General features: G+C 40.7%; 1 protein-coding gene across 1 annotated transcript; it reads left to right on the forward strand.

The window, feature by feature from the left end:
* Positions 1 to 4,316: 4,316 nt before the first annotated feature.
* Positions 4,317 to 12,680, forward strand: LOC115310283. Its single transcript, XM_040222166.3, has 3 exons — positions 4,317 to 4,364; positions 11,107 to 11,177; positions 12,353 to 12,680. The coding sequence occupies exons 2-3, from the start codon at positions 11,115 to 11,117 to the stop codon at positions 12,608 to 12,610; spliced, it is 321 nt and encodes a 106-aa protein (XP_040078100.1). The 5' UTR covers positions 4,317 to 4,364; positions 11,107 to 11,114; the 3' UTR covers positions 12,611 to 12,680.
* The last annotated feature ends 494 nt before the right edge of the window (positions 12,681 to 13,174 follow it).

Below are 13,174 nucleotides of genomic sequence, written 5' to 3' on the forward strand. Positions count from 1 at the left end.
GGTCGTCAGCTGCGATGCCTCTACAAAAGCCGCTATCCCATGCCGGTCATTCGGGGCACGCTAGCACAGCCGTGATGGAGCACTCAAACATCTTTTTTCTGCAGGTTGGTTATTTGAAAACTTCAGCTTGCTGTCATTCTAGCAACTAATGTCTGCTAGTGGTATTGTGGCCCAGTGATGGCCAAATTTAACACAGCTCTCTCGAAATTTTCTGACAATTATGTTGTAAATTTTTTTGATTCTACAGTTAATGACAACTAGTTACTTTCCAAACAAAAGTTGCTAGAATTCTTGCCTTTGTTCTATGCGTTCGTATTTGGTTAGACAGCACTAAACCCTGGTACATGGAAGATTTTAAAAACTAGGGCAAAAGAAAGAAAAGACTATTTAAGATAGCCAAAAACTCGAATTTCGAGGCAGCCTGGACCAAATATAACTCTTGGGCCAAACTCTGTATCGAACGTATGCATTTCTTCGAAGACAAATTTTATAACTGTGAACTGCCTTCAATATTATAGAATAACCAAAAAACGTTTTGGAAACTTATTTCCTCATATCAGTCATCCCGTTCAATACTCTTGATGAACAATGATGGCACTGTTATTTCGGACAATGAATGTCCTACGGTTTTGAACAATTGCTTTTAGTCTACTTTTACTGATGGAGATAGTTCCTTTTTACCTTTTGTACCAGATGTAGATTTTAGGTATATGGACCCTATTTCTATAACACCGTCTGAAATTGCGATATTAATGATAACCTCAAAATTTTCAGCTTGGCTGGTGTCGACTCAATTAATACATAAATTCTAAAAAATACCAAGGGTTGTCACAAAAAATAGGTGACGAGGCGAAGTAAAACTGAACAAAATGAATGTTTAATGGGGCGAACTTTGCCCAAATTAAAGGGAAATAACAGCACGTCGGAGGCGTAGAGTGTCTTCAATACAACAGGGTCGAGCACAAGCGATAACTGATTGCATAAGGCCACGCGGGGCTTCTTTTATAGCACTCTCCTTTCTAGAACATTCTGTACTCGAACATTCTGTTCTAGAATTAACCACGGCCTTCTCAAATTTTCTAGAAGCATCGTTTTAGGAATAAATAAAGACATCTGCCGGTCCCAGGATTCAAACCCGGGACCTCTGCATGACAGTCGGGCGCGGAGCCCCCTGGGCTACCCCTAAGCACGCAGTAATATGCAGTCTACTTTTCCAGCATTCATCCACTGGTTGCATCCCACCCGAGTGGAAGGTTGGGAAGGTCGTTCCAATCTACAAAAGTGGCGATCGTCACTCTGCGGGAAGCTACCGTCTCGTATCATTAACCAGCGTTGTATGCAAGTTGTTAGAACTCAAAATATTTTCTCATGTAGTATCGCATCTGGAATCTACTAACAACTTTTTCTACCAAAATCAGTACAGGTTTCGTAAAAGATATTCATGCTAGAGGCAGCTGCTGGAGTTCACCCGTGATATTCATGTTAATATGAACACTAACTCCCAAGTATGATGCCATATTTTTTTATTACTCTAAGGCTTTCGATCATGTATCTCACTGTCATTTAATATCAAAACTTTCCTCACTAAATCTTGATTCTCTCACTTTATCATGGATTCGAAATTTTCTTCGTGAAAAACAGCACGAAAGGGAAAAGGACAAAAAGGAAGGACTACATAGGATAAGTGCTTACTAACAACTGATTTTTCATTGGAGTGTGTATATGGCACTATGTTCGCTCGGGTATAAGGCGCACCGTGGATTTTGCACTTCCTTCTTCTTCATTGCACACTCCACATGCTAACCAAGATTCAGAAAATGAATCTCACTGTTCGTTGGAGTCAGTGAAGGTTGGCTTACTCAAGATGGTCTGTTTTTTATTATGTAATAGGTTTCCTTCATTATGTAATAGGTTTCCTGCAGTTTGCACCGCAATCTCGACAGTGTACTGCTAAATGCTAGTATGCGGTCCCTTGCAATGAGCTTTGGTGTTCTCAGAGTCCGATGTTCAGGCATCGCCTGGTCACCCAGGTATCCTGGTCAGCAGATAAAAATCAGAAACATTAAAAGATATATTTTTGTAATTATTGGAACTTTAAATATTCTTAAGTGTTTTCTGTATGCCCAGTAACCTATGGGGCTATCATGTAATGAATACTCCAACTTCCCTAATTTCTGTGTCCTGGCCCCTTTCAAGTGATTTCATTTGGGTTTACAGCTTTCTTAAATCACACTGGCACCTGCAGTGCACTTACGTGCAACTCATAGTTTGCAGGTATCGGGTGGTTTAGTTTGTCATTGCATTCTGTTCAGAACCTAACCACATTCCACATTTTTTTGTTTTTCTTTGTTTCGAGGTTCTATAGTTGTTCATATAGACTTGATTGCTGTGCAGGTTACGAACATTGCCTTCCACTTGAAAGCTGGACGTAACCCAGTAATTATTTTTCAAGAATAGATACGAACAAGTTTTACTCAGTGCTGCATCTTGTGTGCACTTGCTTGCAATTTCTTACTAACACAGTGTTCGAACACCTATCTCTGGGAGGTGCACTTGGCAGTAACCTCTGAAATTAACTTGTGACAGCAGGCTTGAAGAAACTCATTGAATGTGGAAATTTCATTTTGAAAGGTATTTTTCGAACTTGCCTTGTTAAAATGGTTTCATAGCATAAGTCGCACGTTGGTTTCACTGATTAGTGCCTGCCAGAATGAATCTGAGTTACCTGCACTGCGCTTATGTATAACTCATAGTTTGCAGAAATCGGGAGGTTTAGTTTGTCATTGCATTCTGTTCAGAACCTAATCACATTCCACTTATTTTTTTTCCAGGTTCTGTAGTTTTCCGTATGGACTTGATTGCTCTGAAAATCAGAGATTGCCTTGTACATGAAAGCTGGACATGGCCCACTAATTATTTCTCAAGAATAAAGGTATGAACAGGTTTTACTCCGTACTGCATCTTATGTGCGCTTGCTTGAAATTTCTTGCTACCACAGTGTGTAATTATCTCTTGAGAGACACAGTTGGCAGTAACTTCTGAAAGTAACTCGTGACAGCATGCTTGCAGAAACTCATTGATTGCAGCAATTTTGTCTTCGAAGGCATTTTCGGACTTCCTTTGTTAATTCGTAGCATAGGTCTCAAGTTGGTTTTGCTGTCTAGTTCCCGCGAGAGTTAAGCTGAGGCTCTTGCAATGCGCTCACGTCTAACTCATAGTTTGCAGAAATTGGGAAATTTATTCTGTCATCGCACTCTGTTGATAATCTAATCACATTCCATATTTTCTGTTTTGCTTTTCCAGGATCTGTAGTTCTTCATATGGACTTTATTGCTCTGAAAATCAGAGATTGCTTTGTACATGAAAGATGGAAATGGCCCACTAATTATTTCTTGAGAAAAAAAGGTATGAACATGTTTTACCTAATACTGTATCTTGTGTGCACTTGCTTTAAATTTCTAACAGTGTTTAAGCACCTGCTAACCGCTGGGAAGCGCAGCTGGCGTTAACTCCTGAAAGTAACTTGGGCCCACAACCTAATCAGATTTTATGGTCGCTAGATATTTACTTTGAATTGTTCCCGCATCAAAAATTAGTTGGTGTGTTGTCCGTAACTTGCGGCGGCAAAAAGCTGCAACTCTCAATCACTGAGCTGCACGTCATGCGTGACAACGGGAATCATTCAGACATTAAAAATTAGCTGCCGTGTTGTCCATACCTTGCAGTAACGGCTAGAGCCTGTTGAACTGCTAGCTGCAATGATCTAATAAAACGGACGTCTCAGTGAACAATAATTATATTAGTAAAATGCTATATTTATTGTTCACTGAGACGTCCATTTTGTTAAGTCACTGCAGCTAGCAGTTTAACAAGCTCTGGCCGTTGCTTCAAGGTGCGAACAACACGCCAGCTAATTTAAACGATTCCCGTCGTCGTGCGTCACGTGCAACTCTGTGATTGAAAGTTGCGGTTTTTTGCCGTCGCAAGTTACAGACAACATGGCAGCTAATTTTTGATTCCGGAACAATACCCGTATCCGTGCATCACATGCAGTACAGTGACTGAGAGTTACAGTTTTCTGCCATGCTTCTACCCAGGTCAAGTTACGGGGAAAACCGTGGGGCCTCATTACTGTCATGCACGTAATAGATAGTTAATGCTGTGACCGTGATGGAAGACAACATTAATTGTATCGGCATCAAAAATTAGCTAACAATTTTTATTAATTTGACGGAATTTGTTTTTACAGTGAATGTACTTTTTGTCAGGATCTGATGAGCTTGGATTGTGTCTAACTCTTGACCGGGAATCTCCGACGAGTCCAGCGTGTAATCCACGGCGAAAGGCCCTGTACAGCGCTATTTGTAAGTGCTTTTTATTCTAATAGTCCGTGAGAGACGTTATGATTGGTTATTTTTGTGTTCAAAGTCATGTTTATTTCATTTTCGCTGTTAAAATATGGCTGTCTTCTTGGCGGTAGATGTGTGCTGTAGTAAAGTCCTCTCAGTAGGTCCAAAGCCGAATGCCACAGAGTGTTGAGTTAGTCCTTATTTGCCAAGATTCGGCTTGTTGGGTGCGAGTGGAGTGTCAGTTACATCACTGCGATATGTGAATGTATTTGCCAGGAATTATCTTTACTCAACGAGTTTTTTTGTTATGTGACTGATTTATTTTAAATTCTTGATTCATTCAAATGTCATGTTAAGTAAGTAAGTAAGTAAGTAAGTAAGTAATATTTATTTTCAGCAATATTGTGCTGAGGGCACCAGACAAAAAGCTTCCATGAGGTAGCTTGACTGGGCCTGGTGCCCCTGCACTTACAGGGCATTATAAAAAAAACAAGTACTACAGAATACACTTTGACTAAACAAAACAAACACGTACATCTTTTTTTGTTAAACAGTGAATATCATTGTGGTCTATAAGGAACTTGTTAAGTAATGAAGGCAGGTTATGCGCAATAGATTGGAGTGCATAATTTGTACGAAAATGAGGCACGTTCCAGAACTCTCTGCGTCTGACAAGGATGAAGGATTCACGTTTTGTCAGATGGGATACATTAGACAAAAAAGAAGCAAACTCAGCGGTCGAAAATAAATAAGAACATAGCAAACGGTACTCGTATACACTGGCAATCCTCATGATGTTGAATTTAAGAAATAATGGCTCAGTATGAGTGTCGTAAGGCACGTTTGCAATAAAACGCAGCATTTTCTTTTGTAGGATCGTGAGTTTGTTAATATTAGATTTGGTTGTTGCGCCCCAAACCAAATGACAATAGTTAATTTGTGAGCTAAACAGAGCATGATAAATTTGCATTTTAATATTTACAGGCAACAAGGAGCGACAGTGGCATATTATTCCAACAACTTTTGACAGTTTCGTAACTAAGTATTCGATGTGATTATCCCATTGCATATGTTCTGAAAAAATGACACCTAGCGTTTTGTGCTGTTTAACTATTTCAATCTGGTCAGTTCCAATCTCTAGAGTATAATTACTAATAACGTGCTTATTTACAGGTCTAAACAAAATTGCTTTGGACTTTACAGTGTTTATTTTAAGACCATTTATTTTTGACCACGAAAGAAACTTTTCCAAAACTAAGTTTCCCATGGGTATAAGTTCGTCCATATTCGATGCAGACAGAAATATACTCGTGTCGTCTGCAACATTACAAAACGTGCTTGATGGCAAATATTGACTAGATCATTTATATATACATTGAACAGCAGAGGGCCGAGTATGCTGCCTTGGGGCACACCAAACTTCAAGATTTGCAAAGAGGAAACATGATCACTCACGGAGACACATTGCTTACGGTGTTCTAAATATGAATGAATAAGTATCAAAGGCGTGCCACGTATGCCATAACATGAAAGTTTATCAAGGAGCGTCGAATGGTTAAGACAGTCAAACGCTTTGCTAAGGTCAATAAATATTCCCAGTGTCAGCAGTTTGCATTCTATATTGTGTAATATTATTTCTTTCTGTGATATCAGAGCGCTTTCCGTGGATTTTCCCTTGCGAAATCCGAACTGGGAGTCAGTTAGCACTGAGGTCTTCGTAAAAAAATTGTCTAAACGATATAATATAATTTTTTCCAGCCCTTTAGAAAATATTGGAAGAACAGAGATGGGTCTATAATTTGTAACTAAATTTTTGTCTCCACCTTTATGCAAAACTGAAACTTTTGCGAGTTTCATGTTATTCGGAAATTGACCACTCGACAATGCTAAGTTAAATATATATACCAAGAGTGGGGCCACCACATCGATTACGAATTTAACGGGCTTTATTTGTATATCGTCTATGTCATGGCTTTTACTGTTATTCAATCCCATAAATACACGGATCACTTCCATTTCGTCTGTAGGTTGTAGGAAAATTGTGTCTGTTACACGGTGCGAGATAAACGAGGAAGCATGCTCATTGTGCGCGCTAGAAGGCAAGTTAGTAAAATGTCTGTTAAAGAGCTCAGATAGTTGTACTCCTGATACGCTCTCACCAGAAAGTGAAAGTTCATCTATTGAATTCTTCTGCTTGCTGCGTTTAAGCACTTCATTTATCGACTGCCAAACAATCGCAGGACGCTTCTTGTGGGCGTCATGAAAAAGACGTTTGTGATATTCTGTTTTTGATTTTTTAAGTGCAGATGTCAGTTGATTGCGATACCTCTTAAAAACTGCATGGTCACCGTCATCCTTTGAACAGAGGTACTCCTGATATAAGCGATTCTTTTTTCTTATCATTGTTAGAATAGGTGGCGTGACCCATGGTTTTCTTATTCGTTTTTTAGCAGTAACCGTCTTATATGGAAACGATGCGATGTATAGCGTCTTAAAAATATTTATGAAATCATCATATGCTTCGTTCACGCATTGCTTTGAAAAGACAGAAGTCCAGTCTGTTTGCATAACTGTGCTTCGAAAGGACCGCAGTTGGCAGTCGGTTATCGCTTGGAAAGTTACGAGTCTACCGACGCTCCGTGATAAATCACGGGTTTGAAAACAAAAAAATATTGGTAAATGATCGCTTATATCACTACTAATAGTACCTGCACTGCGAACTATAGTATTTATATTGGTAATAAAAACGTCGATACAACTTGCCGTAGAATGAGTAATTCTGGTGGGGGACACAATCACATTGCAAAAACCACTACTACTGAGTGTACTACTCAGTCGTGAAGAAAGAGAAGAGTTTTCCGAACTATTTACATTTAAGTCACCGCCCAGAACAAGTGAGTAGTTATTCAAGGATATGAAATCAAGATACCTCTCAAGAAAAGACAAAAAGTTATTAAAGCTACCAGCTGGCGGTCGATACATAACAGAAAGCAGCTGACGTCCGTGCTTCACAGTTACGATTTCATAGTCGTCTGTAATTTCGGTAAAGGCATCGAGTATTTCGCATCTAATATCCTGTCTAACATAGATACAAACACCTCCCCCTCGTTTTCCGCTTCGATTCAAAAAGAAGTGATTGTAACCCGGCACGATAAAAACATCGTCATCTGTTGCGTACCATGTTTCGGAAAGCATCACCGCTTCAAACGAAACACAGAGTTGATCTAAAAGAGTAATAAAATTGTCACTTTTACATTTCAAAGAGCGTATATTTAAATGTAAGATCGTGGTCGAGTCTTTGGTTCCTGCATATCGCTTTAGTTTAACAGGCAATAGAAGTTCATGGTATTCGGCCATGAAGCTAGAGGTTAAAAGGAAAAAAAAAGAAAAAACAACGGACAAACAAGTGCAAAGAAAACCGTGAATTACGCTGCAGTCGCACCAGCCTCAACGTTGCTTTCTGCACTATCGAAGTGGCGCGACACAGGAAGTGGTCCAAAAAATTGCCTGAAGATGCAGCCTTCTGGCCAGACAGACACGCTGTTTATCGCTTCAAATACTTCTTTGTCAACGAGAATGTGGAAAGACGCGTAGTAAGGAAGTTTGGTTTTCAATTTCGTGCATACGAAAGTTTTACCTTGCAAAACAGCAGCGACCAAATCCTCAACGTCCTTCGTACTTGTTTCCGGGGACAGTCTTGACACAAACAGGGCTCTTTCTTGTGGGGCACGTTGAATCACGGCTATCTTTGACGCTTTCGAAGTTCCGACAGAGGGCTTTACGGGCTTACGGCGGGTGACAAGGGTGAAGCCGTCACCATCCACGGTGCTTCGTGGAACAGAGTCTCGTTGGGCTGTAGACGCTGCAGGTGGAAAGAGCCCAGTTGGTCCGATGGCATTCGCTGAAGTGTCAGCTGGCAGCGCTTTTCGAGGTCTCGGTGGGCTCTGCTGTCGGGAACTCAAGGCGGGAAACTCTACAGTGGCAGATGCGTAGGACGACGGACGAGAGCGGTCAGTTGTGTCTGAAATATTCCTGGAGCGTTGACTCACGAACAAAGAGACGGTGTCGTTGAGACGACGAACCTCTTGACGTAGCGAGGCGTTTTCCGCTTTTAGTCGTGCGAACTGGTCAACGAGCTCTTCCAGTACCGCTTGCATGTCTTTCTTTGATGTCGATGAACCTGCTGCAGCACAGAGAATGTCATCGGTGTCGGTTTCCGCGTCCATTGTATATTCCGTGGTTGAAATTCTAGGCGTGGGAACTTGGTCGTCGTCGTCGTTTTTTCGCTTGACGCATTTCGCACACTTGTACTGGCTCACCCCATCTTGCACGAGTAGGTCGTAGTCATCATTGACGATATTCACGCACTTGCAGTGAAAACGAGTTAAACACGCACAGCAAACAATCTGTTGCTGCTTGTGGTGAAATCCCGCGGAGCAGCTGCCACACGTGTCCTTCTGCCGCGCCATTCGCGCAGCGAATGGCGCGGCAGAAGGACACGTCTGTTCAACTGTCATGTTCTTTCGTATAACAGGGTATTTATTGGACTGTTAATTTAGTAGTATATTTGACACTGGTTAGCTGAAGAGGGAGGCTAGCGGTTTGATTTTTAACTTGTAAATAATATGGAGGTAATATGGGTACATTTATGACTACATATTTCTGTGCCGCAAATACCGTAAGTCTTAAAACATTCTTTTTTTGTTTTCAAATCAACGTAGAAATATAGGTGTGAACTTAAATGGCAAGTTTGTAATTAACAATTCTTAAAAACACCTGAAAAAAAAAAATTTTAAAGTCTTGTTGGGGCGTGTCAAAGAAAATTGAAGCAAAAAAACATTTTATTTTACAGAAATATTGATGGCGCGAGGTGCCTTGCAATTAAGTCTCACCTCCTTTCAACTGCTTTTCTCTTGGCATTCGGGCGTGTGGAGGAAAGGTGGATCGGCTTCACCTTCACGTTGAGGTGGAAAGAACGAATGACCATCTCGTTGAGGTGGAAAGAGCAAATGACCATTCTGTCATGTCATGGACTTTGCCCGCATAATTTGAAATCAATCTTTTGCCGTCAATATTGCTCTGAACATTTTTTTTTTTCGCATAAAATTCTTTTGACACGCGCGTCCCAACCAAACTGCTTAAAATAATTTTTTTTTTTTTTTAGAGGCCCTTTAAAGCTAGATGAAGGGTTGAGGGTCACTATGATGTTGCAAGAGTAGGCCTAAGCAATTTATAAATTCACCTTCCTACTATTTGAAAAAAAGAAAAAAAGAGCTCTAAATTCGACCTTGCAATGCATGTGCCTGCACCTGCATTCAGAGTGGCGCAACAGTTCATTCACATGCACCAAGAAATTTAGAGCGCACATCTATTGTGCAGCTAGCTGCATGATGAAGTGGCACACATGAACAGCTTGCTAACTATCTAGTAGTGTCGGTTGTGGCGGAGCTTAAGCAGGCCATAATGCATTCTTTGTTTTGACATGTGGCACATTTATCAATTATTTTAACTCTTGCGAATCACAACCTGTGTGTTCTTGGGTTGGGCTACTTTTATATATATATATGTATATATATTTTTTTTATAGAATTTGTGCATTTTAGTATGTATAATTTTTTATTTTTTTATTCAGGTTAAATGGTACTTTATAGCAAATTAGCTCCTTGTAGAGCTGAAATTACATTTAGTCAATGGTCTCCCCAAACTGAGATGTTATATGCATTTGCTAGCTTTTTTTTTTGTAAAGGTGTAAAATAAACTATAGTATACGGCAGCCAGCTCTGAAACACAATAGATTGTTCACACTAATTAATCTATAAAAACTTGGACGATTCCACTTGGACAAATCCAGTTGTTAAGAAATTGCATTCATCCTACCCTTCGGGAAAGTCTGTATAAATATAGAGCTATGTCTTTCGCCACTGTGGGCAGAGGCCAGCTAAATTGCTACCGTTTGGAAGGTGGAGGGGTGATGTGCAGGGAAGCTAAGCCCTATCCCTCTCTCCCATATTGTCTGCTATAATTGTTTCAAATATCAAAAAAAAAGGGGGGGGCGGCAACTGCCCCCTCCCCTTGCACCCTTGTCCCGATGCCACTGTCAGGGGGTAATAACTTGGGGATGCCATAAATAAATGCAACCACTTACGGCTGCCATTGCATACAAAGGAGAAAATAGAGAGAGAGGGAGAGCGATGTGGATTATCTTTCTCTTAGGTATTCATGTCAGAAGGGGTACTAATGGTTTTGGATGGTTGTGGCTGAGCGAGATAGCCATGAGTACTGCCTAAGTGTTTGGTTCGGACTCTTGTTCAATCGGCAAAAAAGCAAGTCCCAGTCAACTATTCAAGTATATCCTATGAATGGCTCCTGGGATTTTCGAAAATGGTCTATTGTCTTGCAAATAAGTGTGCTGGTATTAACTAAGGACACTTAGCAAGCTGTTTACTCATTTTTAATATTGCTGACTTTACATTAAAGCTGGTGAATTTTCAGCTTTCTGCAACGCATAGTTTTTTTTATTAGGTCCACAAAAGTTGGGTATATCTTTCTTGATTGGATTCTGCATTATTGTGATCATTCAGCTGTGTTGAATGAAACATATGGGTTTCTTATCCCAGCCTTGATATTTATTTTTATGCAGTCGGGGGGTGGTGGTCATTGCCTTGATTTCATAGTGTTTTGGCATAGAATTTTAGGAATTATTGCCATATAAGAATACACTTACCATCAGAAAACTAAGCAACCTCATTCTTTGCAGCTCCTGCCATGGAGGTGGTAAAGAGCCTGGCAGCCCTGCTGAAGGATTCACCAGCTTCTCTCATTGAGAAGGTATGGTATACCATTCTGATATAATTTCTAACCTCTTAAACGAAGTGAAAACTGGCTCACATGTCAATTTCAGTATGCATGGTAACTCAGAACCCTGCTCGCAGGTACCTGTGAAGCAAAAGCAGCCAGGGAGGCTGTTCTAAGAGCAGCCTCTCTGGCATCTCGTAGAAAAAAAGAAACCTGCAGTTTAACAGAGATTCATCATCACCAACTTGAAGAACACACAAAAAGCATTGAAATAAATCAGAAGAGTAGCTTTAAAAAGATGAAGTTGTTTAAAAACTTGGTTTGCCAAAAAAATTTAAGAAATATTATAATGTGACTAAATATGGTGAAGGAGATGTTCAAACACTTGCTCTGCACCTGTTGCTGGGCTGACAGGCAGTATTGGTCTTATGCCTTCAGCCTCTATAAAAGATGCTCTAATAAAGCAACAAGCAACAGTGTTTTATATAGGCATGCACTACCTCAGCAGACTCCGAGCATACCGAGATACATACAATAAAATGCAAATAAGCCTGTCGTGCTTATTTGGTAATTCTGGCAATTTATAAAGACAATGTGGTGTGAAGTGGGGAAAGAAAGTTTAGGCTTCAATCTTTGAGCTAGTTGAAAGGCCAAAATTATAGCAAAAGGCAGGATATGGTGTTGTTGCTCTTATTGTGTGCTGGTGTAACATGAACAAATATTTTCATCTACAAATTGTCACTTTACTGAAGTGTCCCTTTAATGGTGTGCTACTTGATGTGCTATTTGCATTGTGTTGTATTTTTCTGGGCCCACGAGGGGGCCACATATATTGCCGCGCATGATGTGGTGGCCGAGTGGGCACCACTCCTGGGTGTCATGCAGAGGTCCTGGGTTTGAATCCGGGGACCACTGCAGTTGCTTAATTACTCGAAAAACCCGTGGTTCTAGAAATTTGCTCACAGTGCTCAATGCTCAATGCCTTGTGTTGTAATGGTCTCATATATTGAACTGCCTCTACAGAGGTCAGGGAATTTCACCTGAAATTGTCAGGGAAAGTTGAGGCTGGAAAAGTTGGGGAATTTCAAAATAATAATTCGCTAGACACCCTGAAATTGCTGTAATTACCCCGAGGAGACTGAGTAGCCTTTCTTTGGTAATTATCTTCCTTTCAAATACTACAAATTGCCCATGTTTCTTCTTCACAGGAGGAGGATCATGTCCAGCCAGCCTTCCCTGTGATGCAAGTCAGGGGAGGGGCCTCAAGTTCACCACTCACAGTGGTGCTGGAGGACTGCTCCTTCGAGGTAACGGACATTGTGGTCGGTATTGCGCTCATTCTTGCGCTATACTGGGTCCATGACATTTCCTGCTGTCCAAAAGCATCCTGGTCACTTGCTGTGATTGGCAACTTCATTGGCTTGACCTACAAGACCAAGTCATTCTTGGTACTAGATTTAATTTAAAAACTGGAAGATTGAGATCTTAAATGAGTGTATTTTTTTACATGTACATTAAAATCTGTTTTTTTAACGAGCACCGTATTACTGTTTTCACTCGACCTTGTATGAGGGCCTGTATGGGCACCCTCTGAAAAGGCTCAAGCAACACCTTTCGTCCTGTGAGCACATGCAGAATTCTCTTCGGACATTCGCATCCGTGCATTGCGGAGTGTTGTAGCTGTGAACAAGAAATGCCCATATTCGAGGGAAATAAACACCTTGCTTAAGGGATTCAATGTCTTGGAAGCTCTTTGTTTGCCCTTCTATAGAGTTCAGGCACACTACATGAAAGGGAAAAGATAACACCTAACAGAGTGTACTTTTAGCTCTGACGTAGAGCTCAATTAACACTTCTTATGGAGCTGAAGTTACCCTTTACGAGGGAGTTAAAATAACTCTTGGCATGAGAGTGTAGCCTTGACCACTCATTAGAGTTGTTCTATTTGCACCTAAGAGAGTAGCCACAACATTCGCTTCGAGGGTACGTACAACACCACCTGTAGGAGTCTATGCTACTCTTCAAAAGTG

This window comes from Ixodes scapularis, unplaced genomic scaffold (assembly GCF_016920785.2).
Source record: "Ixodes scapularis isolate PalLabHiFi unplaced genomic scaffold, ASM1692078v2 PGA_scaffold2__306_contigs__length_199485367, whole genome shotgun sequence".
NCBI lineage: Eukaryota > Metazoa > Arthropoda > Arachnida > Ixodida > Ixodidae > Ixodes > Ixodes scapularis.